The sequence below is a fragment of the Scyliorhinus torazame genome, chromosome 1, assembly GCF_047496885.1.
Source record: "Scyliorhinus torazame isolate Kashiwa2021f chromosome 1, sScyTor2.1, whole genome shotgun sequence".
Lineage (NCBI taxonomy): Eukaryota > Metazoa > Chordata > Chondrichthyes > Carcharhiniformes > Scyliorhinidae > Scyliorhinus > Scyliorhinus torazame.
In genome coordinates this window covers 111595058-111621335 of record NC_092707.1, presented here as the reverse complement: position 1 = coordinate 111621335, position 26278 = coordinate 111595058, and the positions used below count along the sequence as shown (strand labels likewise).

Genomic DNA, 26278 nt, shown 5'->3' with positions numbered 1-26278 from the left:
CCATTTATCAGCCCAAGCTTTAATGTTATCAAGGTCTTGGAAGTATGGACATGGAACTTTTCAGCATCTGAGGACTCGTGAATGGTACTGTTGTCATGAGAGTGTCACTTTAAGAAATGTTTGTCTGCTCATGTTACTGCAGTGATGCCAGAGTGTGGGTGGAACTGAGCTCTGGCTCTGCTTTTTAGTTTCACTTTGAGAAAAGCTTGGGTGTGTCTGTGTTTCCTTTGAGGTGTAATGTTCTCTCAGCCATGTAAAGACTATCTCTTGATCATTTGGTGAATTCAGAGTGATAACTGTTCTCAGTAGTGAATTTAAACCTGATGTGCTTCTGTTAAAAGGTTATTTTTTATGTCTTCTGGATGTTAAAAGGAAAGTAAGGATTCCTTTGTGTTGCATTTTTTGGGAGTTGTATTTGAATTGATGGTTGCTAAGATGTTCACTGTATGTTTTAAAAAAGTTAACTTGAGTTCATAGAATAAACATTGTTTTACTTTTAAAAATACTTTTCGATTTCTGCTGTACCAGACCTGTAGAGCGGGCCATGTGCTCCCCATACCACAATCTATTAAAAGTTGTGGGTCAGGTGAACTCCATGATACACTTTGGGGTTCTCAAAACCCTGGCCCATAACACCACTGTGCCACCGTGCTCTTTCGGAGGGTCGATGCAGACTCAGTGGGCCGAATGGCTTCCTTCTGCACTGCAGGGATTCTATGATAAATAGCAGAGTGTGGGTGGAACTGAGCTCTGGCTCTGCTTTTTAGTTTCACTTTGAGAAAAGCTTGGGTGTGTCTGTGTTTCTTTTGGTTTTGTTTTCAGTGTTGGAGCTGCAGACAGCCAGAGAGGTGTAATGTTGTTCTCTCTGCCATGTAAAGACTATCTCTTGATCATTTGGTGAATTCAGAATTATACATTTTCTGAGTAGTGACTTTAACCTGATGTGCTTCTGTTAAAGGTTATGTTTTTTGTAAGTCTTCTGGATGTTAAAAGGACAGCGTAAGCATTACTTAGTGTTGTATTCTTTGGGGGTTGTATTTGAATTAATGGTTGCTAAGATGTTCACTGTATGTTTTAAAAAGATTAACTTGAGTTCATAGAATAAACATTGTTTTGCTTTTAAAAAATACTTTTCCATTTCTGCTGTACCACACCTGTAGAGTGGGCCGTGTGCTCCCCATACCACAATCTATTAAAAGCTGTGGGTCAGGTGAACTCCATGATACACTTTGGGGTTCTCTAAAACCCTGGCCCATAACACTGTACATTGTACAATCATCCCGACTTCTGATGTTATGATGGAGAGAAGGTCTTGAAGCTGAATATAGGACATTACCCCCAGGAACTCCTGCAGTGATATCCTGAGGCTGAGGTGAGTTGACCTCCAACCACCACAACCACCTTTGTTTATGCTCAGAATGATTCCAGCTAGTGGAGAATTTTCTCTCTGATGACCATTGACTTTAATTTTGCTTGAGCTCCGTTGGGTCACACTCAATCAAATGTTGCCTTGGCGACAAGGGCTCTCTCATCTCACCTCTGGAGTTTAAGAAACTGTTAAGGGACATTGATAGGTTAGGTGAGTGGGAAAGAATTTGGCTGACGGTATATAATTTGGCAAAATATGAGGTTGTCCACCTTGGTGGAAAAAATAGAAAAGCAGCATATTATCCAAATGGAGAGAGGCTGCAGAAATCTCTCATATTATTCAGATGACATGAGGCATAGTGGTTAGCACTGCTGCCTCATGGCGCCCGGGTTCATTCCCGGCTCTGGATCACTGTCCGTGTGGCGTTTGCACATTCTCCCTGTATCTGCGTGGGTCTCACCCCCACAACCCAAAAATGTGCAGGGTAAGTGGATTGGCCGCACTAAATTATCCTTTAATTGAAAAAATATATATATTCAAATGGAGAAAGGCTGCAGAAACCAGCGGGATCTGGTATTTTTTATGTAAATCACAGAAACGTAGCTTGCAGGTACGGCAAGTAAATTCAAAAGCAAAGGAATGCAGTCCTTTATTATATCAGTGTTAGACTCGAAAAAGTAGATAAGGACCAAGCATGGCAAATCTTGTTGATAGGCTTTATTGAAGATCTTAAAAGCGGCCGGGAGACAAAGTCTGCCTATCCTTCATGCAAGGCGTCAGTCAAACTCATCGTGTCTTACAGACACAAGAGCAGAGGTTATATACATTTTAGACCACCGTTACCACTCCCTTTTATTCCGCCCACTATTCTGTATCCTGGCCTTTTTCTAACAAGTAATGTTTATGCAAGACTCTCAAAGATTTCCATGGAGCAGCAGCCGGGCGAGAAGAGCAGCAGCGGGGAGAGAGAGGAGCAGCAGCGGGGAGAGAGGAGCAGCAGCGGGGAGAGAGGAGCAGCAGCCGGGCGAGAAGAGCAGCAGCCGGGCGAGAGAGGAGCAGCAGCGGGGGGAGAGAGAGGAGCAGCAGCGGGGGGAGAGAGAGGAGCAGCAGCGGGGGGAGAGAGAGGAGCAGCAGCGGGGGGAGAGAGAGGAGCAGCAGCGGGGGGAGAGAGAGGAGCAGCAGCGGGGAGAGAGAGGAGCAGCAGCGGGGAGAGAGAGGAGCAGCAGCGGGGAGAGAGGAGCAGCAGCGGGGAGAGAGGAGCAGCAGCGGGGAGAGAGGAGCAGCAGCGGGGAGAGAGGAGCAGCAGTGGGGAGAGAGGAGCAGCAGCGGGGCGAGAGGAGCAGCAGCGGGGAGAGAGGAGCAGCAGCGGGGCGGAAGGAGCAGCAGCGGGGAGAGAGGAGCAGCAGCGGGGAGAAAGGAGCAGCAGCGGGGCGAGAGGAGCAGCAGCGGGGCGAGAGGAGCAGCAGCGGGGCGAGAGGAGCAGCAGCGGGGCGAGAGGAGCAGCAGCGGGGCGAGAGGAGCAGCAGCGGGGCGAGAGGAGCAGCAGCGGGGCGAGAGGAGCAGCAGCGGGGCGAGAGGAGCAGCAGCGGGGCGAGAGGAGCAGCAGCGGGGCGAGAGGAGCAGCAGCGGGGCGAGAGGAGCAGCAGCGGGGCGAGAGGAGCAGCAGCGGGGCGAGAGGAGCAGCAGCGGGGCGAGAGGAGCAGCAGCGGGGCGAGAGGAGCAGCAGCGGGGCGAGAGGAGCAGCAGCGGGGCGAGAGGAGCAGCAGCGGGGACAGCAGCGGGGAGAGAGGAGCAGCAGCGGGGCGAGAGGAGCAGCAGCGGGGCGAGAGGAGCAGCAGCGGGGCGAGAGGAGCAGCAGCGGGGCGAGAGGAGCAGCAGCGGGGAGAGAGGAGCAGCAGCGGGGACAGCAGCGGGGAGAGAGGAGCAGCAGCGGGGCGAGAGGAGCAGCAGCGGGGCGAGAGGAGCAGCAGCGGGGCGAGAGGAGCAGCAGCGGGGCGAGAGGAGCAGCAGCGGGGCGAGAGGAGCAGCAGCGGGGACAGCAGCGGGGAGAGAGGAACAGCAGCGGGGAGAGAGGAGCAGCAGCGGGGACAGCAGCGGGGAGAGAGGAGCAGCAGCGGGGCGAGAGGAGCAGCAGCGGGGAGAGAGGAGCAGCAGCGGGGAGAGAGGAGCAGCAGCGGGAAGAGAGGAGCAGCAGCGGGGAGAGAGGAGCAGCAGCGGGGAGAGATGAGCAGCAGAGGGGAGAGAGGAGCAGCAGCGGGGAGAGAGGCGCAGCAGCGGGGGGAGAGGAGCAGCAACGGGGAGAGAGGAGCAGCAGCGGGGAGAGAGGAGCAGCAGCGGGGAGAGATGAGCAGCAGCGGGGAGAGATGAGCAGCAGCGGGGAGAGATGAGCAGCAGCGGGGAGAGATGAGCAGCAGCGGGGAGAGAGGAGCAGCAGCGGGGAGAGATGAGCAGCAGCGGGGAGAGATGAGCAGCAGCGGGGAGAGATGAGCAGCAGCGGGGAGAGATGAGCAGCAGCGGGGAGAGATGAGCAGCAGCGGGGAGAGAGGAGCAGCAGCGGGGAGAGAGGAGCAGCAGCGGGGAGAGAGGAGCAGCAGCGGGGAGAGAGGAGCAGCAGTGGGGAGAGATGAGCAGCAGTGGGGAGAGATGAGCAGCAGTGGGGAGAGATGAGCAGCAGTGGGGAGAGATGAGCAGCAGCGGGGAGAGAGGAGCAGCAGCGGGGAGAGAGGAGCAGCAGCGGGGAGAGATGAGCAGCAGCGGGGAGAGAGGAGCAGCAGCGGGGAGAGATGAGCAGTGCAAAGCGGGCAATTCTGCAAGGCGTGAGGGGGAATGAAAATGAAATGACATCACGCTTTAAATGTGATGTCACTGACAGGCAGATGAGGATGATGAGTTTGTGTTACTCCCCATCCGCCAGCAAAGCCTCGTCTCCAATTGTCTCAGATTTCCCCGCCACTGGACCAAGATCTCGCTCCGCTGGGACCGTGTGGTGGTTGGTGTGCAACGACCACCCAACGTTAAAAGCATCCACGCACAGGCATCTTCCACCCCACTCACCCCAATGAATTTCCGGACCTGGAACGTCGGGACTCTCATGGACAACCCCAATAGCAACAGACCTGAATGTCGCATCGCTATCAAAGTCCGGGAACTCCGACGCCACAACATTAACATTGTTGTCCTGCACAAGACATGACTGGCAGGAGACGGCCAGCTTAAAGAACAAGGTGGCGGTTATACCTTCTTCTTCAAAGGCAAACCAGAAGAAAGACGGCGTCTCTTTGGGGTTGGCTTCGCCGTTAAAAGCAAATTGGCCGGCCGCTGTGGTGTGAACGAATGGCTCATGACCTATGGCTCACCCTGGCCCAAAAACAGCACATCACAGCCGTCAGTGCCTACGCCCAACCTTCGATGCAACGGACGAGACAAAAGAGGCGTTCTACTCCAGCCTCCACCAATTGCTGTCCTGCATTCCAAAGGGAGACAAACTGATTCTCCTCGGCGACTTCAATGTCGGAGTCGGGAAGGACGCAAACCTTTGGAAAGGCGTGTTAGGCAGGGAAGGCGTGTGGAAAACAAACGGCAACGGAGTCCTTCTCCTGACAAAATGTTTAGAACATGACCAAGTGATCACAAACATCCTGTTCCGTCAGAGGGACAAGCAGAAGAACTCATGGCAACACCCCGCTCCAAGCACTGGCATCTAATAGACTACATCATAATCCGGGCAAGGGAATGCAAAGCTGTCTGCATTATCCGCACCAAGACTGGAACCAATGACTGCTGGACTGACCATCGACTAATCCGCTCTACCATTTCCGTCACCCTGACCGCAAATCGCCACAGGCAGAAGAAACCCTGTCACAGGAGCAAACCTGTTAAGAAAAAGAAGGCAAATTATATGTTGGCCTTTATAGTGAGAGGAATAGAGTACAGGAGCAGGATGTCCATAGAACCATAGAATTTACAGTCCAGAAGGAGGCCATTCGGTCTATCGAGTCTGCACTGGCCCTTTGAAAGAGCACCCTACCCAAGCCCACGCCTCCACCCTATCCCTATAACCTAGTAACCCCACCTAACCTTTTGGACACTAAGGGGCAAAAATTACCATGGCCACTCCACCCAACCTGCACATCTTTGGACTGTGGGAGGAAACAGGAGCACCCGGAGGAAACCCACGTAGACACGGGGAGAAAGTGCAAACTCCACACAGACAGTCACCCAAGGCTGGAATTGAACCGTGGGGCTGTGAGACAGCAGTGCTAAGCACTGTGCCACCATGCCATCCCGTCCCACCATGCCATCCCGTCCCTGGTTGGACTGCGAACATACGGATTAAGGAAGTTCATTTGAACCCAATTTTGGAAATTTTCCCACTTTGTACCCTTTACTGGAACTTTCCCAATTGATATTTGAGCAACAAAGTTGCCCAACATCATAACTCTGCAGTTCTTTCACATCTCTGTGATTTCCCTGCAGATTTGCTCCTCTCGCTCTCCCTTACTAACTGGAAGCCGACAGAATACTTCCAAGAAGGAAAGGAACAGACTTAGACAATGAGACTGCTAACTGTGCGAGTGAAGTGAAATGCAAGTCCGATAGATTAATCTGAGTGAAACTAAAGGAGCAACTAGTGGACATTAAAATAATTCAGACATTAATACAAGCGAACATCTACATGAGGAGGTTGTTGAAACTATGTTCATTTTGAAGAACATATCAAATAGGAGAGTGGAATGAGGAATGCGATTGTTGTGGGAGATTGGGACAGGCTGGTTGTGGAGGATGAGACGACAAAGAAGTAGGACCATTTGGATTTGTGAATAGAAGTGGCATGATTTGGGAATCTTAAAAGGAGGGGATATATGGGGAAAATATTTGGCAATACAAGATTTGAACTGGACCATATAACAGTGAGACAAAGATACAGGAATGGTGTTAAGAATTGGAAGGTTCAGCTGAGGACCAACACAGCCTCAGATCACAATCTTGTGAAAATGGAAACACTTGAGTGAAGAGGATCCAAGGTGAAATACACAGAAAACAGTGCAACGTAGAGAGGCGGAAAGAAGTAAATAAAGAATTTGTAAAGTACATGCTCGAAAAGATAAGTCTGATACAAATGAGCAATGGAAACAGATGAAAGAATCTGTGAAAGAAAGAGGAGTACATAGCATTGGGTCTTTAAGAGAGGATTAAGAAACTCTGGGTTACAAAAGGTGAAAGCACAGAGAAAATGGAAGAATATCAATACTGAAGAAGCCAAACTGATTTATAGATACTCAAATAATGAGTTAAGGAAGCAGAAAATGCATAGAATAATGGTTGAAAGAGCAGTGTGATTGGGTCAACTAGGAAGGGGCAACTAACAAGGGTGTGCAAAGGTCAAGGAGATCAGTAACCCTCATCATAAAGGACTAAAAACAGCAGCAGTAGAACAAAGTGTTTTCTTAACAAGTTCTGATGAATTAAGAAAAAGATGGAAGGAACATATTTGAAGAACTGTACGCAAAAATGAAAAACCTGAAATGATTGAGGTCGAAGAAAAGGGTAATGTTGACATTGATTTCATTGGACTGGAAATACTAGAGAGTGAGAGATGAGCAGTAATAAATGAGATAGAAACTAGAAAAGCAGCTGAAATAGCTACAGAGTTGGAACATAAGGAAATAAAACCACGGGAAAGAACTTAACATCAGTGTTTATTGAGTTGCGCAAAGACGTTTACTTATCAGCAGAATGGCCAGAGGATTTCATGCAGCCAATAATGATTGTCCTAAGAAAATAGCCAAATGCTTGCCGATATTCTGACTTTGGTACTATTAGTCTGATTGCTCATGCATCAGATGTTGTGTTGAGAGTTATAGCAAAGAATGGGTGTGAAGGCGCAGAATTACATCCAAAATGACCAATTTGGATTCGAGGGAGAGGAGGGATCAGAGAAGCTATTGATGTTATACGGCTAATGAGTGAACACAGTTTAGAGTTTGGACAGGAATTATATGTTTGCTTTGTAGATTTTGAAAAAGCACTCGATTGGGTTGATTGGATTAAGCTTTATGGCAGATGCTGAAAGCCTTGGGATGAACTGAAGTGATGAAGGCTCATAAGAAACCTGTACACAGGACAAACAGCAATGGTAGGTGGGAGCTATGTGTAATTGGAAGAGGAGCTCGTCAAGAGTTTATCACCTGTCCTCTTCAATTTCTATACAGAAAAAAACATCAAAGAAACATTTGAAAACACATCATCTGGTGTTAAAATAGGGGACGAAACATAATATCAGTTAACTTTCCAGTTGACAAAGCAGTTGTAGCAAAGCAGAAGAAAGAAGACAAGACCTCCTGGAGAGACTGGTAACAACAGACATCAACTGGAGAAACTAGTAACATCAGGAGTCAACTGGAGAGGCTGGTAACAACAAACATTAGCTGGAGAGACAGGTAACTAGTGTCAACTGGAGAGGCTGGTAACAAAAGACATCATCAAGGAACAGCAGACATCAACTGGAGAGATTGGTAATAACAGGCATCAACTCGAGAGACTGGTAACAACAGATATCAGCTGGAGAGACAGGTAACAAGTGTCAACTGGAGAGGCTGGTAACAAAAGACATCATCAAGGAACAGCAGACATCAACTGGAGAGGCTGGTAACAACAGACATCAATTGTTGACAACAGATACAAACTGGAGAAATTGGTAACAAGTGTCAACTGGAGAGACTGGTAACAACAGACATCAACTGGAGAGACTGGTAACAACAGACATCAACTTTGCCAGTCTGGAGGAGCTAAGGGAGAGGGGAGAGCTGCCGAGGGGTAGTGAGTTCAGGTATCTACAGTTTAGAGACTTTGCATGAAAGGTCTGGAAGGGGTTCCCTAGATTGCCGTGATACACCCTGCTGGAGCGACTGTTGCTTCCGGATGTGGAAGGGGAGGGAAGAATTGGGGATATATACAAGTGGCTGGGGGAGCAGGGAGGCGAGCGGGTGGTGAAGATCAAGGAGAAATGGGAAGCGGAGTTGGGAATGGAGATCAATTGGGGAGTATGGAGTGAGGCACTGCGAAGGGTAAACGGGACCTCCTCTAGTGCAAGGATGAGCCTGATACAGTTCAAGGTGGTGCACAGGGTGCATATGACTCGGGCGAGAATGAGTGGGTTCTTTCAGTGGGTAGCAGATGAGTGTGAGAGGTGTGGGCGGGAGCCAGCGAATCATGCGCACATGTTTTGGGGTTGTGAAAAACTGGGAAGATTCTGGACGGGAGTGTTTGCGGTCTTAGACAGGATAGTGGAGGAGGGAGTGGACCCAGACCCTTTGGTGGTGATATTTGGGGTTTCAGAGAAGCCGGAGCTCCTGGAGAGGAGGAAGGCCGATGTCTTGGCCTTCGCCTCTCTGATTGCATGGCGACGAATTTTGCTGGAGTGGCGGTCGGCATCGCCACCGGGAGTAGCAGCATGGTTGGGTGACCAGTACGACTTCCTGCGGTTAGAGAAGATAAAGTATGAGTTAAGGGGCTCAGCAGGAGAGTTCGAGAAAAGGTGAGGGATGTTTGTGACCGTGTTTGAGGAGCTGTTCGTCGCCGGAGGGGGGGGGAGGGGAAAGAAGGAAAATCTGGACAAACTGTATAGTCTATTGTTGGGAAGTATGTTTCCCGGGGTGTTTATTTGCTGTAACCTACTTTGATACAAGTTTGAATAAAATGCGTTTTAAAAAAAAAAAAAACAACAGGCATCAACTGGAGAGGCTGGTAACAACTGGAGAGACTGGTAACAACACATCAACTGGAGAGGCTGGTAACAACTGGAGAGGCTGGTAACAACACATCAACTGGAGAGACTGGTAACAACACATCAACTGGAGAGACTGGTAACAACACATCAACTGGAGAGACTGGTAACAACACATCAACTGGAGAGGCTGGTAACAACACATCAACTGGAGAGACTGGTAACAACTGGAGAGACTGGTAACAACACATCAACTGGAGAGACTGGTAACAACACATCAACTGGAGAGGCTGGTAACAACACATCAACTGGAGAGACTGGTAACAACTGGAGAGACTGGTAACAACACATCTACTGGAGAGACTGGTAACAACACATCAACTGGAGAGGCTGGTAACAACTGGAGAGACTGGTAACAACACATCAACTGGAGAGGCTGGTAACAACTGGAGAGACTGGTAACAACACATCAACTGGAGAGGCTGGTAACAACTGGAGAGGCTGGTAACAACACATCAACTGGAGAGACTGGTAACAACTGGAGAGGCTGGTAACAACTGGAGAGACTGGTAACAACACATCAACTGGAGAGACTGGTAACAACACAGCAACTGGAGAGGCTGGTAACAACTGGAGAGACTGGTAACAACACATCAACTGGAGAGACTGGTAACAACTGGAGAGGCTGGTAACAACTGGAGAGACTGGTAACAACACATCAACTGGAGAGGCTGGTAACAACTGGAGAGACTGGTAACAACACATCAACTGGAGAGACTGGTAACAACTGGAGAGACTGGTAACAACACATCAACTGGAGAGACTGGTAACAACTGGAGAGGCTGGTAACAACTGGAGAGACTGGAAACAACACATCTACTGGAGAGACTGGTAACAACACATCAACTGGAGAGACTGGTAACAACTGGAGAGACTGGTAACAACACATCAACTGGAGAGACTGGTAACAACACATCAACTGGAGAGACTGGTAACAACACATCAACTAGAGAGACTGGTAACAACACATCAACTGGAGAGACTGGTAACAACTGGAGAGACTGGTAACAACACATCAACTGGAGAGACTGGTAACAACTGGAGAGACTGGTAACAACACATCAACTGGAGAGACTGGTAACAACTGGAGAGACTAGTAACAACTGGAGAGACTGGTAACAACACATCAACTGGAGAGACTGCTAACAACACATCAACTGGAGAGACTGGTAACAACACATCAACTGGAGAGACTGGTAACAACACATGAACTGGGGAGACTGGTAACAACACATCAACTGGAGAGACTGGTAACAACACATGAACTGGGGAGACTGGTAACAACACATCAACTGGAGAGACAGGTAACAACACATCAACTGGAGAGACTGGTAACAACTGGAGAGACTGGTAACAACACATCAACGGGAGAGACTGGTAACAACTGGAGAGACTGGTAACAACACATCAACTGGAGAGACTGGTAACAACTGGAGAGACTGGTAACAACACATCAACTGGAGAGACTGGTAACAACACATCAACTGGAGAGACTGGTAACACCTGGAGAGACTGGTAACAACACATCAACTGGAGAGACTGGTAACAACTGGAGAGACTGGTAACAACACATCAACTGGAGAGACTGGTAACAACACATCAACTGGAGAGACTGGTAACAACTGGAGAGACTGGTAACAACACATCAACTGGAGAGACTGGTAACAACACATCAACTGGAGAGACTGGTAACAACTGGAGAGACTGGTAACAACACATCAACTGGATAGACTGGTAACAACTGCAGAGACTGGTAACAACTGGAGAGACTGGTAACAACACATCAACTGGAGAGACTGGTAACAACTGGAGAGACTGGTAACAACACATCAACTGGAGAGGCTGGTAACAACTGGAGAGGCTGGATACAACACATCAACTGGAGAGGCTGGTAACAACTGGAGAGGCTGGTAACAACACATCAACTGGAGAGACTGGTAACAACACATCAACTGGAGAGACTGGTAACAACACATCAACTGGAGAGACTGGTAACAACACATCAACTGGAGAGTCTGGTAACAACACATCAACTGGAGAGACTGGTAACAACACATGAACTGGGGAGACTGGTAACAACACATCAACTGGAGAGACAGGTAACAACACATCAACTGGAGAGGCTGGTAACAACACATCAACTGGAGAGACTGGTAACAACACATCAACTGGAGAGTCTGGTAACAACACATCAACTGGAGAGACTGGTAACAACTGGAGAGACTGGTAACAACACATCAACGGGAGAGACTGGTAACAACTGGAGAGACTGGTAACAACACATCAACTGGAGAGACTGGTAACAACTGGAGAGACTGGTAACAACACATCAACTGGAGAGACTGGTAACAACACATCAACTGGAGAGACTGGTAACACCTGGAGAGACTGGTAACAACACATCAACTGGAGAGACTGGTAACAACTGGAGAGACTGGTAACAACACATCAACTGGAGAGACTGGTAACAACACATCAACTGGAGAGACTGGTAACAACTGGAGAGACTGGTAACAACACATCAACTGGAGAGACTGGTAACAACTGGAGAGACTGGTAACAACACATCAACTGGAGAGACTGGTAACAACACATCAACTGGAGAGACTGGTAACAACTGGAGAGACTGGTAACAACACATCAACTGGAGAGACTGGTAACCACTGGAGAGACTGGTAACAACACATCAACTGGAGAGACTGGTAACAATTGGAGAGACTGGTAACAACACATCAACTGGAGAGACTGGTAACAACACATCAACTGGAGAGACTGGTAACAACTGCAGAGACTGGTAACAACTGGAGAGACTGGTAACAACACATCAACTGGAGAGACTGGTAACAACTGGAGAGACTGGAAACAACACATCAACTGGAGAGGCTGGTAACAACTGGAGAGGCTGGATACAACACATCAACTGGAGAGGCTGGTAACAACTGGAGAGGCTGGTAACAACACATCAACTGGAGAGGCTGGTAACAACACATCAACTGGAGAGACTGGTAACACCACATCAACTGGAGAGACTGGTAACAACACATCAACTGGAGAGGCTGGTAACAACTGGAGAGACTGGTAACAACATATCGACTGGAGAGACTGGTAACAACACATCGACTGGAGAGGCTGGTAACAACTGGAGAGACTGGTAACAACACATCAACTGGAGAGGCTGGTAACAACACATCAACTGGAGAGACTGGTAACAACTGGAGAGACTGGTAACAACACATCAACTGGAGAGACTGGTAACAACATATCAACTGGAGAGACTGGTAACAACTGGAGAGACTGGTAACAACACATCAACTGGAGAGACTGGTAACAACATATCGACTGGAGAGACTGGTAACAACATATCAACTGGAGAGGCTGGTAACAACAGGAGAGACTGGTAACAACACATCAACTGGAGAGACTGGTAACAACATATCGACTGGAGAGACTGGTAACAACACATCAACTGGAGAGGCTGGTAACAACTGGAGAGGCTGGTAACAACACATCAACCGGAGAGACTGGTATCAAATCAACTGCAGACACTGGTAACAACTGGAGAGGCTGGTAACAACACATCAACTGGAGAGGTGGGTAACAACTGGAGAGACTGGTAACAACACATCAACTGGAGAGACTGGTAACAACACATCAACTGGAGAGGCTGGTAACAACTGGAGAGGCTGGTAACAACACATCAACTGGAGAGACTGGTAACAACACATCAACTGGAGAGACTGGTAACAACTGGAGAGACTGGTAACAACACATCAACTGGAGAGACTGGTATCAAATCAACTGGAGAGGCTGGTAACAACTGGAGAGGCTGGTAACAACACATCAACTGGAGAGACTGGTAACAACACATCGACTGGAGAGGTGGGTAACAACTGGAGAGACTGGTAACAACACATCAACTGGAGAGACTGGTAACAACTGGAGAGACTGGTAACAACACATCAACTGGAGAGACTGGTAACAACACATCAACTGGAGAGACTGGTAACAACACATCAACTGGAGAGACTGGTAACAACTGGAGAGACTGGTAACAACACATCAACTGGAGAGACTGGTAACAACACATCAACTGGAGAGACTGGTAACAACACATCAACTGGAGAGACTGGTAACAACTGGAGAGACTGGTAACAACACATCAACTGGAGAGACTGGTAACAACTGGAGAGACTGGTAACAACACATCAACTGGAGAGACTGGTAACAACACATCAACTGGAGAGACTGGTAACAACTGGAGAGACTGGTAACAACACATCAACTGGAGAGACTGGTAACAACACATCAACTGGAGAGACTGGTAACAACTAGAGAGACTGGTAACAACACATCAACTGGAGAGACTGGTAACAACACATCAACTGGAGAGACTGGTAACAACACATCAACTGGAGAGGCTGGTAACAATTGGAGAGACTGGTAACAACACATCAACTGGAGAGACTGGTAACAACTGGAGAGACTAGTAACAACTGGAGAGACTGGTAACAACACATCAACTGGAGAGGCTGGTAACAATTGGAGAGACTGGTAACAACACATCAACTGGAGAGACTGGTAACAACTGGAGAGACTAGTAACAACTGGAGAGACTGGTAACAACACATCAACTGGAGAGGCTGGTAACAACACATCAACTGGAGAGACTGGTAACAACACATCAACTGGAGAGACTGGTATCAACTGGAGAGACTGGTAACAACACATCAACTGGAGAGGCTGGTAACAACACATCAACTGGAGAGACTGGTATCAACTGGAGAGACTGGTAACAACACATCAACCGGAGAGACTGGTAACAACACATCAACCGGAGAGACTGGTAACAACACATCAACTGGAGAGACTGGTAACAATTGGAGAGACTGGTAACAACACATCAACTGGAGAGACTGGTAACAACTGCAGAGACTGGTAACAACTGGAGAGACTGGTAACAACACATCAACTGGAGAGACTGGTAACAACTGGAGAGACTAGTAACGACTGGAGAGACTGGTAACAACACATCAACTGGAGAGGCTGGTAACAACACATCAACTGGAGAGACTGGTAACAACTGGAGAGACTGGTAACAACACATCAACTGGAGAGACTGGTAACAACACATCAACTGGAGAGACTGGTAACAACTGGAGAGACTGGTAACAACACATCAACTGGAGAGACTGGTAACAACACATCAACTGGAGAGGCTGGTAACAACTGGAGAGACTGGTAACAACACATCAACTGGAGAGACTGGTAACAACACATCAACTGGAGAGACTGGTAACAACTGGAGAGACAGGTAACAACACATCAACTGGAGAGACTGGTAACAACACATCAACTAGAGAGGCTGGTAACAACTGGAGAGACTGGTAACAACACATCAACTGGAGAGACTGGTAACAACTGGAGAGACTGGTAACAACACATCAACTGGAGAGGCTGGTAACAACTGGAGAGACTGGTAACAACACATCAACTGGAGAGACTGGTAACAACACATCAACTGGAGAGACTGGTAACAACTGGAGAGACTGGTAACAACACATCAACTGGAGAGGCTGGTAACAACTGGAGTAACTGGTAACAACACATCAACTGGAGAGACTGGTAACAACACATCAACTGGAGAGACTGGTAACAACACATCAACTGGAGAGACTGGTAACAATACATCAACTGGAGAGACTGGTAACAACTGGAGAGGCTGGTAACAACACATCAACTGGAGAGACTGGTAACAACACATCAACTGGTGAGACTGGTAACAACACATCAACTGAAGAGGCTGGTAACAACACATCAACTGGAGAGACTGGTAACAACACATCAACTGGAGAGACTGGTAACAACACATCAACTGGAGAGACTGGTAACAACTGGAGAGACTAGTAACAACTGGAGAGACTGGTAACAACACATCAACTGGAGAGGCTGGTAACAACACATCAACTGGAGAGACTGGTAACAACTGGAGAGACTGGTAACAACACATCAACTGGAGAGACTGGTAACAACACATCAACTGGAGAGACTGGTAACAACTGGAGAGACTGGTAACAACACATCAACTGGAGAGACTGGTAACAACACATCAACTGGAGAGGCTGGTAACAACTGGAGAGACTGGTAACAACACATCAACTGGAGAGACTGGTAACAACACATCAACTGGAGAGACTGGTAACAACTGGAGAGACAGGTAACAACACATCAACTGGAGAGACTGGTAACAACACATCAACTAGAGAGGCTGGTAACAACTGGAGAGACTGGTAACAACACATCAACTGGAGAGACTGGTAACAACTGGAGAGACTGGTAACAACACATCAACTGGAGAGGCTGGTAACAACTGGAGAGACTGGTAACAACACATCAACTGGAGAGACTGGTAACAACACATCAACTGGAGAGACTGGTAACAACTGGAGAGACTGGTAACAACACATCAACTGGAGAGACTGGTAACAATACATCAACTGGAGAGACTGGTAACAACTGGAGAGACTGGTAACAACACATCAACTGGAGAGACTGGTAACAACACATCAACTGGAGAGACTGGTAACAACACATCAACTGGAGAGACTGGTAACAACTGGAGAGACTGGTAACAACACATCAACTGGAGAGGCTGGTAACAAGTGGAGAGACTGGTAACAATACATCAACTGGAGAGACTGTTAACAACTGGAGAGACTGGTAACAACTGGAGAGGCTGGTAACAACACATCAACTGGAGAGACTGGTAACAACACATCAACTGGAGAGACTGGTAACAACACATCAACTGGAGAGACTTGTAACAACACATCAACTGGAGAGACTGGTAACAACACATCAACTGGAGAGACTGGTAACAACACATCAACTGGAGAGACTGGTAACAACTGGAGAGGCTGCTAACAACTGGAGAGACTGGTAACAACACATCAACTGGAGAGGCTGGTAACAACACATCAACTGGAGAGACTGGTAACAACTGGAGAGGCTGCTAACAACTGGAGAGGCTGGTAACAACACATCAACTGGAGAGACTGGTAACAACACATCAACTGGAGAGTCTGGTAACAACACATCAACTGGAGAGACTGGTAACAACTGGAGAGGCTGCTAACAACTGGAGAGGCTGGTAACAACAGGCATCAACTGGAAAGAAAGGTAACAACAGACATCAACTGGAGAGGCTGATTGCAACAGACAACAGCAGGAGAGACTGGTAACAACAGACATTAATTGGAAAAGCTGGTAACAACGGACATCAATTGGAGCGATAGCAAACATCAACAAAACCAAACTGATGCATATCTCAATATCACTAAGAAATATTCATACATTTACATTCATACAATCATAGAATAGGTGCCGTAATTCACACATTTCAGAAGTATATTCCCTGTAGATAGAGGATGCAGCAAAGAAATAAGAATCGGGATAGCAATGGGAACGAGCAGATCCGTTTAGGAGAGACAGTTACCAGAAAACTGAATACACAACTCAAAAAGCAGCTTGAAAATATTTTTGTTTGGAATATTGTTTTGTAAGGATCTGGGAGTTGAAACCTTACAGAAAAAGAAGACAAACTTGCTAAACGGTTTTGAAATGTGGGTTTGGAGAAGATCAAAGGAGGCAACTTGGAGGAAATGAGGCAAAAGAATACATGATAAACGGCAGGACCCTGGGAAGCACCGAGGATCAGAGGGAGCTTGGTGTTTATGTACAGTGGTCCTTTAAGATAGAGTTTTAATTATGAAGGAAGATTGGATAGAATTGGAGCAGAGGAGACTGAGGGAGGCATGATTGAGATGTACAAATTATGAGTGGCAGAGATGGAGTAGACACCTTTTCCTTTGGTGGAGGGATGACTGATGAGGGGGCGTAGGTTTAAGGTAATGGGCAGGAGGTTTAGAGGGGATGTGAGGATAAACCTTCTTTACCCAGAGAGTGGTGGGAGTTTGGAACTCGCTGCCTGAAAGAGTGGTGGAGGCAGAGACCCTCAACATTTAAGAAGTATTTAGATATACATTTGCAATCTCAGGGCATACAAGGCTACGGGCCAAGTGCTGGAAAATAGGATTAGAATAAGTCGGTGATTGTTTTTGACCAGTGTAGGTGCAATGGGCCGAAGGGCCTCTTTTGTGCTATAGACTCTATGACTGTGCTGGACAGAAAAAGTAACAAATGATGATGTGGTCTGGAGAGTGGATAAACAAGGACATTTGTTGAAGGTAATTAGGAAAAGGCAGAGAGACTGGGCAGGGCATGTTTTAAAAGGGAAAACTTGTAAGAGACGTTACGAAGAGAACATTTCAAGGAATAAGAGGAAGGAAGAGAATATCAGTGCTGGATGGCTTGAAAATTGAAGGAAGCGATTGGCAATTGAGAAGAAATGTGAAGACAGTGATTCAAGGACCTGCCACTGGGTGGTACATTCATAGTGATGATGTTTGTAATGAGAATACTACTAGTAAATCAATGATACCTCTATTATTTCTCAGCTTTAACCAAATTGATTCTGTCCTTGCCTCTCTCTGGATGTTCTCCCTTTCCAACAGCTACCCCAGCTCCCTTTTTTCCGTCCTATCTTTTTTGAACACTTTGTATCCTTGAATATTCAGCATCTAATCCTCACCATTTATGAGCAGTTTCCATTAAATCATATTCCCACATGGCTATTTGTGCTTGTAGCTTACGAACTCTTCTGACTACACCTTTGCGTGCTTCCATACATGTATTCAGGTGATAAGAGTGGGGTATGATGGTGATCGGGCAGAATTGGGATGGTGAGAGGTTGGGGATGTGCTGGGGTCGGCGTGTAACAATGATGGTGATGAGATGGAATATGACATTGATATGGACCTAACACTGTCCTGTTTGATTTCAGTGCTGTCTTTGTGGCTGAAATCCACAAAGATAAATATTGCGGAGATCTGGAGACTGCGTGATGGGAGGCTGCTGGACCAACATTCAAATTTCACCACCCAACTATTGGAGCTGATGTGGAAGAGGATTGAGAGTCCTGTGAGTAAAACCTCGGCTTTGCCTGTGGAGTAGGGTGGGATTGGGAGGGGATGAGTTCTGTGGGTATGTCGCAACCTGAACATTCCTGTGCGAACTGTGCACAAATGGACCCTTTTAAGTTAACCATGCAAAACGTTTTAAAGGGCCCACGCACTTGAACAAATTACCTGGTCAATCCGATAAAGATTTAGAGGGCACGTTGGTAAAGAAGAAATATGGAAGAAATGAACAAGGAGGATTGAGGAAAGAGACAGGACAGGGAGTAAGATTGGGAAGGGAGAGGGATGAAGGACAGGATGGACCAGATCTAGGAAAGGTTCAGGATGAGACAAGGATGGAATAAGGACGGAGAAGGTTGGGATGGGATGAACTACGACTTGTATTTGTGGAGTGCCTGTAATATAAATTACCCAAAATATTTCACCGACACATAAAACAAGTCACAGCGAGTCACACCAGCAAATGTAAGGTCAGATGCCAAGCGCTTGGCTGCCGAGGTAGTTTTGAGGAACTACTTAATGAGGGAGAGTTCACTGCTCTGCATAGAGATAGGGAGGGAATTCCAGAGTTTAGGGTCCAGGCAACTGAAGGCACAGCCACCAATAGTGGAGCAATTATTATGGGAAGCTCAAGAGGCCAGAAATAGAGTGGTGCAGATATCTCACAAGATTGTGGGGCTGAACATGAGTTAGGAGGGCAAGGCCATGGAGGGATTTGAAAACAAAGGTGAAGATTTTAAAATCGAGGTATGTAGGTTACTGAGCACAGGGATGATAGGTGAATGAAGTTAGGATGGAGGCAGGAGAGCTTTGGATGATGTTACATTTATGGAAAGTTCAATGTGGGAGAGCAGTCTGAATGTTTTGGAGTAGTCAAGTCTAAAGGGAAGAAAGACAAGGATTAGGGTTCCAGAAGCTTAAATGCTGAGGTAGGGGTAAAGTCTGGTGAGGTTATGTAGGTTGAAATAGGCGAGAAGATAATGAATGGAAAATGATGGAGTCAGCTAGAGAATGGAGGGGGTGGTTGGGGGAAAAGGAGTAGGCGGTTTGAGTGCGAAGGAGTGGGCGGTTTGAGGGGGAAGGAGTTGAGACGTTTGGGCGGAGACGGAGTGGCCGGTTTGGGGGTAAAAGAGTGGGTAGTTTGAGGGGGAAGGAGTGTGTGGTTTGGGGGAGGAGAAGGAGTGGGTGGTTTGGGGGGGATGGAGTGGGTGGTTTGGGGGGAATGGAGTGGGTGGTTTGGGGGGAATGGAGTGGGTGGTTTGGGGGGAATGGAGTGGGTGGTTTGGGGGGAATGGAGTGGGTGGTTTGGGGGGAATGGAGTGGGTGGTTTGGGGGGAATGGAGTGGGTGGTTTGGGGGGAATGGAGTGGGGGGTTTGGGGGAGGGGATGGAGTGGGTGCTTGGGGGGGATGGAGTGGATACTTTGCGGGGCATGGAGTGGGTGGTTTTGGGGGGGATAGAGTGGGTGGGTATGGGGGGGATGGAGTGGGGGGTTTGGAGGGGATGGAGTGGGTGGTTTGGGGGAGGGGATGGAGTGGGTGGTTTGGGGGGTTTGGAGGGGATGGAGTGGGTGGTTTGGGGGGGATGGAGTGGGTGGTTTGGGGGGGATGGAGTGGGTGGTTTGGGGGGGATGGAGTGGGTGGTTTGGGGGGAATGGAGTGGGGGGTTTGGAGGGGATGGAGTGGGGGGTTTGGGGGATGGGATGGAGTGGGTGGTTTGGGGGGGATGGAATGGGTGGTTTGGGGGGAATGGAGTGGGTGGTTTGGGGGGAATGGAGTGGGTGGTTTGGGGGGAATGGAGTGGGTGGTTTGGGGGGAATGGAGTGGGTGGTTTGGGGGGAATGGAGTGGGGGGTTTGGGGGAGGGGATGGAGTGGGTGCTTGGGGGGGATGGAGTGGATACTTTGCGGGGCATGGAGTGGGTGGTTTTGGGGGGGATAGAGTGGGTGGGTATGGGGGGGATGGAGTGGGGGGTTTGGAGGGGATGGAGTGGGTGGTTTGGGGGAGGGGATGGAGTGGGTGGTTTGGGGGGTTTGGAGGGGATGGAGTGGGTGGTTTGGGGGGGATGGAGTGGGTGGTTTGGGGGGGATGGAGTGGGTGGTTTGGGGGGGATGGAGTGGGTGGTTTGGGGGGAATGGAGTGGGGGGTTTGGAGGGGATGGAGTGGGGGGTTTGGGGGATGGGATGGAGTGGGTGGTTTGGGGGGGATGGAATGGGTGGTTTGGGGGGAATGGAGTGGGGGGTTTGGAGGGGATGGAGTGGGGGGTTTGGGGGATGGGATGGAGTGGGTGCTTTGGGGGGAAGGAGTGGATGGTTTGGGGGGGATGGAGTGGGGGGTTTGGGGGAGGGGATGGAGTGGGTGCTTGGGGGGGATGGAGTGGATACTTTGCGGGGCATGGAGTGGGTGGTTTTGGGGGGGATAGAGTGGGTGGGTATGGGGGGGATGGAGTGGGGGGTTTGGAGGGGATGGAGTGGGTGGTTTGGGGGAGGGGATGGAGTGGGTGGTTTGGGGGGTTTGGAGGGGATGGAGTGGGTGGTTTGGGGGGGATGGAGTGGGTGGTTTGGGGGGGATGGAGTGGGTGGTTTGGGGGGGATGGAGTGGGTGGTTTGGGGGGAATGGAGTGGGGGGTTTGGAGGGGATGGAGTGGGGGGTTTGGGGGATGGGATGGAGTGGGTGGTTTGGGGGGGATGGAATGGGTGGTTTGGGGGGAATGGAGTGGGGGGTTTGGAGGGGATGGAGTGGGGGGTTTGGGGGATGGGATGGAGTGGGTGCTTTGGGGGGAAGGAGTGGATGGTTTGGGGGGGATGGAGTGGGGGTTTGGAGGGGATGGAGTGGGGGGTTTGGGGGGGATGGAGTGGGGGGTTTGGAGGGGATGGAGTGGGTGGTTTGAGGGGATGGAGTTGGGCGTTTAGGGGGGATGGAGTGGGAGTTTGGGGGGGATGGAGTGGGTGGTTTGAGGGGATGGAGTGGGGGGTTTAGGGGGGATGGAGTGGGGGTTTGGAGGGGATGGAGTGGGGGGTTTAGGGGGGATGGAGTGGGGGTTTGGGGGGGATGGAGTGGGTGGTTTGAGGGGATGGAGTGGGTGGTTTGGGGGGGATGGAGTGGGTGTTTTGGGGGGATGGAGTGGGTGGTTTGGGAGGAGTGGGTAGTTTGAAGGGGAAGGAGTGGGTGGTTTGGGGGGGATGGAGTGGGTTGTTTGGGGGGGATGGAGTGGGGGGCTTGGGGGAGGGGGTGGAGTGGGTGCTTTGGGGGGGGAATGGAGTGGGTGGTTGGGGGGGATGGAGTGGGTGGTTTGGGGGGGATGGAGTGGGGGGTTTGGGGGAGGGGATGGAGTGGGTGCTTTGGGGGGGGAATGGAGTGGGTGGTTGGGGGGATGGAGTGGGGGGTTTGGGGGAGGGGATGGAGTGGGTGCTTGGGGGGAATGGAGTGGGTGCTTTGGGGGAGGGGAATGGAGTGGGTGCTTTGGGGGGGTGGAGTGGGTGGTTTTGGGGGGGATAGAGTGGGTGGGTTTGGGGGGGATGGAGTGGGGTTTTGGGGGGGATGGAGTGGGTGGTTTGGGGGAGGGGATGGAGTGGGTGGTTTGGAGGGGAAGGAGTGGGTGGTTTGCGGGGGAAGGAGTGGGTGGTTTGGAGGGGAAGGAGTGGACGGTTTGGGGGGGAAGGAGTGGGGGTTTGGAGGGGATGGAGTGGGGGGTTTGGGGGGGATGGAGTGGGGGGTTTGGAGGGGATGGAGTGGGTGGTTTGAGGGGATGGAGTGGGGCGTTTAGGGGGAATGGAGTGGGGGTTTGGGGGGGATGGAGTGGGTGGTTTGAGGGGATGGAGTGGGGGGTTTAGGGGGGATGGAGTGGGGGTTTGGGGGGATGGAGTGGGTGGTTTGAGGGGATGGAGTGGGTGGTTTGGGGGGGGGTGGAGTGGGTGTTTTTGGGGGGGTTGGAGTGGGTGGTTTGGGAGGAGTGGGTAGTTTGAAGGGGAAGGAGTGGGTGGTTTGGGGGGGATGGAGTGGGTTGTTTGGGGGGGATGGAGTGGGGGGTTTGGGGAAGGGGTGGAGTGGGTGCTTTGGGGGGGGGAATGGAGTGGGTGGTTGGGGGGGATGGAGTGGGTGGTTTGGGGGGGATGGAGTGGGTGGTTTGGAAGGAGTGGGTGGTTTAGGGGGGGATGGAGTGGGGGGTTTGGGGGGATGGAGTGGGGGTTTGGGGGAGTGGATGGAGTGGTTGCTTTGGGGGGGGAATGGAGTGGGTGGTTGGGGGGGATGGAGTGGGGGGTTTGGGGGAGGGGATGGAGTGGGTGCTTGGGGGGAATGGAGTGGGTGCTTTGGGGGAGGGGAATGGAGTGGGTGCTTTGGGGGGGGGTGGAGTGGGTGGTTTTGGGGGGGATAGAGTGGGTGGGTTTGGGGGGGATGGAGTGGGGGTTTTGGGGGGGATGGAGTGGGTGGTTTGGGGGAGGGGATGGAGTGGGTGGTTTGGAGGGGAAGGAGTGGGTGGTTTGGGGGGGATGGAGTGGGTGGTTTGGGGGAGATGGAGTGGCTGGTTTGGGGGGGATGGAGCGGGGGGTTTGGAGGGGAAGGAGTGGGTGGTTTGAGGGAGATGAAGTGGGGGGATGGAGTGGGGGGTTTGGGGGGAATGGAGTGGGCGGTTTGGGGGGGATGGAGTGGGGGGTTTGGGTGGGATGGAGTGGGCGGTTTGGGGGATTTGGGGGGGATGGAGTGGGGGATTTGGGGTGAATGGAGTGGGCGGTTTGGGGGGGATGGAGTGGGGAGTTTGGGGGGATGGAGTGGGCGGTTTGGGGGGGATGGAGTGGGCGGTTTGTGGGGGATGGAGTGGGGGCTTTGGGGGGGATGGAGTGGGTGCTTTGGGGGGGTTGGAGTTGGGGGTTTTGGGGGAGATGGAGTGGGGGACTGGGGGGGTTGAAGTGGGTGGTCTGGAGGATTGCTGTGGGTTTGGAGGGGACGGAGTGGGGTTTGGGGTGGACGGAGTGGGGGATTTGGGGGGGATGGAGTGGGTGCTTTGGGGGGGATGGAGTTGGGGGGTTTGGGGGGATGGAGTGGAGGATTTGGGGGGGATGAAGTGGGTGGTCTGGAGGATGGCTGGGGGGATTTGAGGGGATGGAGTGGGGGGATTTGGGGATGGAGTGGGGGATTTGGGTGGATGGAGTGCGGGGTTTGCGGGGGATGGAGTGGGTGGTCTGGAGGATGGTTGGGGGTTTGGAGGGGATGGAGTGGGGGGTTTGGGGGGGATGGCTGGGGGGTTTGGGGGGGAAGGACTGGGGGGTTTGGTGGGGTAGGAGTGGGGGATTTGGGGGTGTAGGAGTTGGGGGTTTGGGGGGATGGCTGGGGGATTTGGGGGGAATGGCTGGGGGGTTTGGGGGGGTAGGAGTGGGTGGTTTGGGGGGTAGGAGTGGGGGGTTTGGGGGGGGATGGCTGGGGCGTTTGGAGGGGATGGCTGGGAGGTTTGGGGGGATGGCTGAGAGGTTTGGGGGATGGTTGGGGGGTTTGGGGGGATGGCTGGGAGGTTTGGGGGGGATGGTTGGGGGGTTTGGGGGGAAGGAGTGGGTGGTTTGGGGTGTAGGAGTGGGGGTTTGGGGGGATGGCTGGCGGGGTTTGGAGGGGAAGGAGTGGGTGGTTTGGGGGAATGGAGTGGGTGATTGAGGATGGAGATAGTGGCAGAGAGGGAGTGGGAAGGAAAAGCTGGACTGATCTGAGGATCAGATGCTGTAAAGATGAGATAGAACTCTGGACTTGAGTAAGGGATGTGTAGGAGTGGGAACATCTTTAGTCTCCCGGAGCTGGAGGTTCTTATACTAGGTGGAGAAATCCCATCACCAGCGGTTAAGTGTGGGACTAATCTGGACTGTCTTCTCTCGGTCTCAGCTCTGTGACCTGATTCAGTTACAAGTGGAGTACCACAAGGATCTGTTCTGGGGCCGTTGCTGTTTGTCATTTTTTATCAATGACCTAGAGGAAGGCGCAGAAGGGTGGGTGAGTAATTTTGCAGACGATACTAAAGTCGGTGGTGTTGTCGATAGTGTGGAAGGTTGTAGCAGGTTACAGAGGGATATAGATAAGCTGCAGAGCTGGGCTGAGAGGTGGCAAATGGAGTTTAATGTAGAGAAGTGTGAGGTGATTCACTTTGGAAGGAATAACAGGAATGCGGAATATTTGGCTAATGGTAAAGTTCTTGGAAGTGTGGATGAGCAGAGGGATCTAGCTGTCCATGTACATAGATCCCTGAAAGTTGCCACCCAGTTTGATAGGGTTGTGAAGAAGGCCTATGAAGTGTTGGCCTTTATTGGTCGAGGGATTGAGTTCCGGAGTCAGGAGGTCATGTTGCAGCTGTACAGAACTCTGGTACGGCCGCATTTGGAGTATTGCGTACAGTTCTGGTCACCGCATTATAGGAAGGACGTGGAGGCTTTGGAGCGGGTGCAGAGGAGATTTACCAGGATGTTGCCTGGTATGGAGGGAAAATCTCATGAGGAAAGGCTGATGGACTTGAGGTTGTTTTCGTTGGAGAGAAGCAGGTTAAGAGGAGACTTAATAGAGGCATACAAAATGATCAGGGGGTTAGATAGGGTGGACAGTGAGAGCCTTCTCCCGCGGATGGAAATGGCTGGCACGAGGGGACATAGCTTTAAACTGAGGGGTAATAGATATAGGTCAGAGGTAGGTTCTTTACGCAAAGAGTAGTGAGGCCGTGGAATGCCCTACCTGCTACAGTAGTGAACTCGCCAACATTGAGGGCATTTAAAAGTTTATTGGATAAACATATGGATGATAATGGCATAGTGTAGGTTAGATGGCTTTTGTTTCGGTGCAACATCGTGGGCCGAAGGGCCTGTACTGCGTTGTATCATTCTATGTTTTATGTTCTATTTCAATTCAGTCAATAAAATCTCCTCCACCTGATGATTGTAACTTTAAGCATTCATCACCATTCTAATCACATCTCCCTAATATTCAATGGCATCACAGATTTCCCCCCAGCAACATCCTGGCAGTCACCATTGACTGGAAACTTCAGTGTATCACCCATATAAATACTGTGCCAACAAGACCCAGTCAGAGACTGGGAATGCTGCAGGGAGTAACCCGCCTCACCCCCCAAATCCTGTCCACCATCCAGAAGGCTGAAGACTGAATACTCTCCGCTTGTGCATAAAAATAAAACGTGACACTTGAATGTCGTATTGAGTGAATGCTGCACTGTTGGTGGTGCTATTTCTGAGATGACGTGTTGAACATAAGGCACTGTCTGCCTGTCAGGTGGACATAAATGATGCCAGGGGACTGGGAAAAATTTAATGCCCTTCACTGTGTTGAGTTTGGTGCTGGGGGGTATTTGATCAGGCGGGAGGGTGATGGGCGAAGTGATGGATATCTAACTTCCTGTCTCCATCCTGATGAAGTCCTTGCCTGGAAGGCCTTCCTGCCCGCCCAAACCTATTGAGACCCTTAAATGGCCAATTAATGCCCACTTAAGGGCATTGATAATATTAACCCAGTGGCAAGTTGTAGTTTTGCCATGTGAGAAGCACAACAAGCCATTCCATGCCAGAGCGGGGGGTGGGGCGTCCCTCGGTCAAAGACACTCAGTACCTGATGGAGGGATCCGATATATATAGAATTTACAGTGCAGAAGGAAGCCATTCGCCCCATCGAGTCTGCATACTGGCCCTTGAAAAGAACACCCTACTCAAGCCCACACCTCCATCTCATCCCAGCAACCCCACCTAACCATTTTGAACATTAAGGGCAATTTAGAATGGCCAATCCACCTAACCTGTACATCGTTGGACTGTGGGAGGAAACTGGAGCACCCGGAGGAAACCCATGCACACACGGGTAGAATGTGAGGATTCCACACAGTGACCCAAGTCGGGAATCAAACCTGGGACCCTGGCGCTGTGAAGCAACAGTGCTAACCACTGTGCTCCCTCATTTCAGGAAGGGAACCTGCTGAGTTCCACCCTCCCTGCCCTTGCTGCTGACCCCCTCCCTAGTTACCTCCGAACCCCCAGGCCACCATCACTCACCTGTGGCCTGGGAGCCAGTATTATTATCCTAAGCCTGGGATCCAGTATCATCAACCTGAGCTTG

The 26278-nt window shown here is 50.3% G+C and overlaps 1 protein-coding gene across 1 annotated transcript in view; it reads left to right on the top strand.

The window, feature by feature from the left end:
• The window catches only part of LOC140410951 (tRNA (32-2'-O)-methyltransferase regulator THADA), a 496539-nt gene that overhangs the window by 46771 nt on the left and 423490 nt on the right, over positions 1 to 26278 (top strand). Inside the window, exon 10 of the mRNA XM_072499809.1 lies at positions 18055 to 18191. Coding sequence (XP_072355910.1) covers positions 18055 to 18191 — 137 coding nt within the window. The remainder of the gene's footprint in view (positions 1 to 18054; positions 18192 to 26278) is intronic.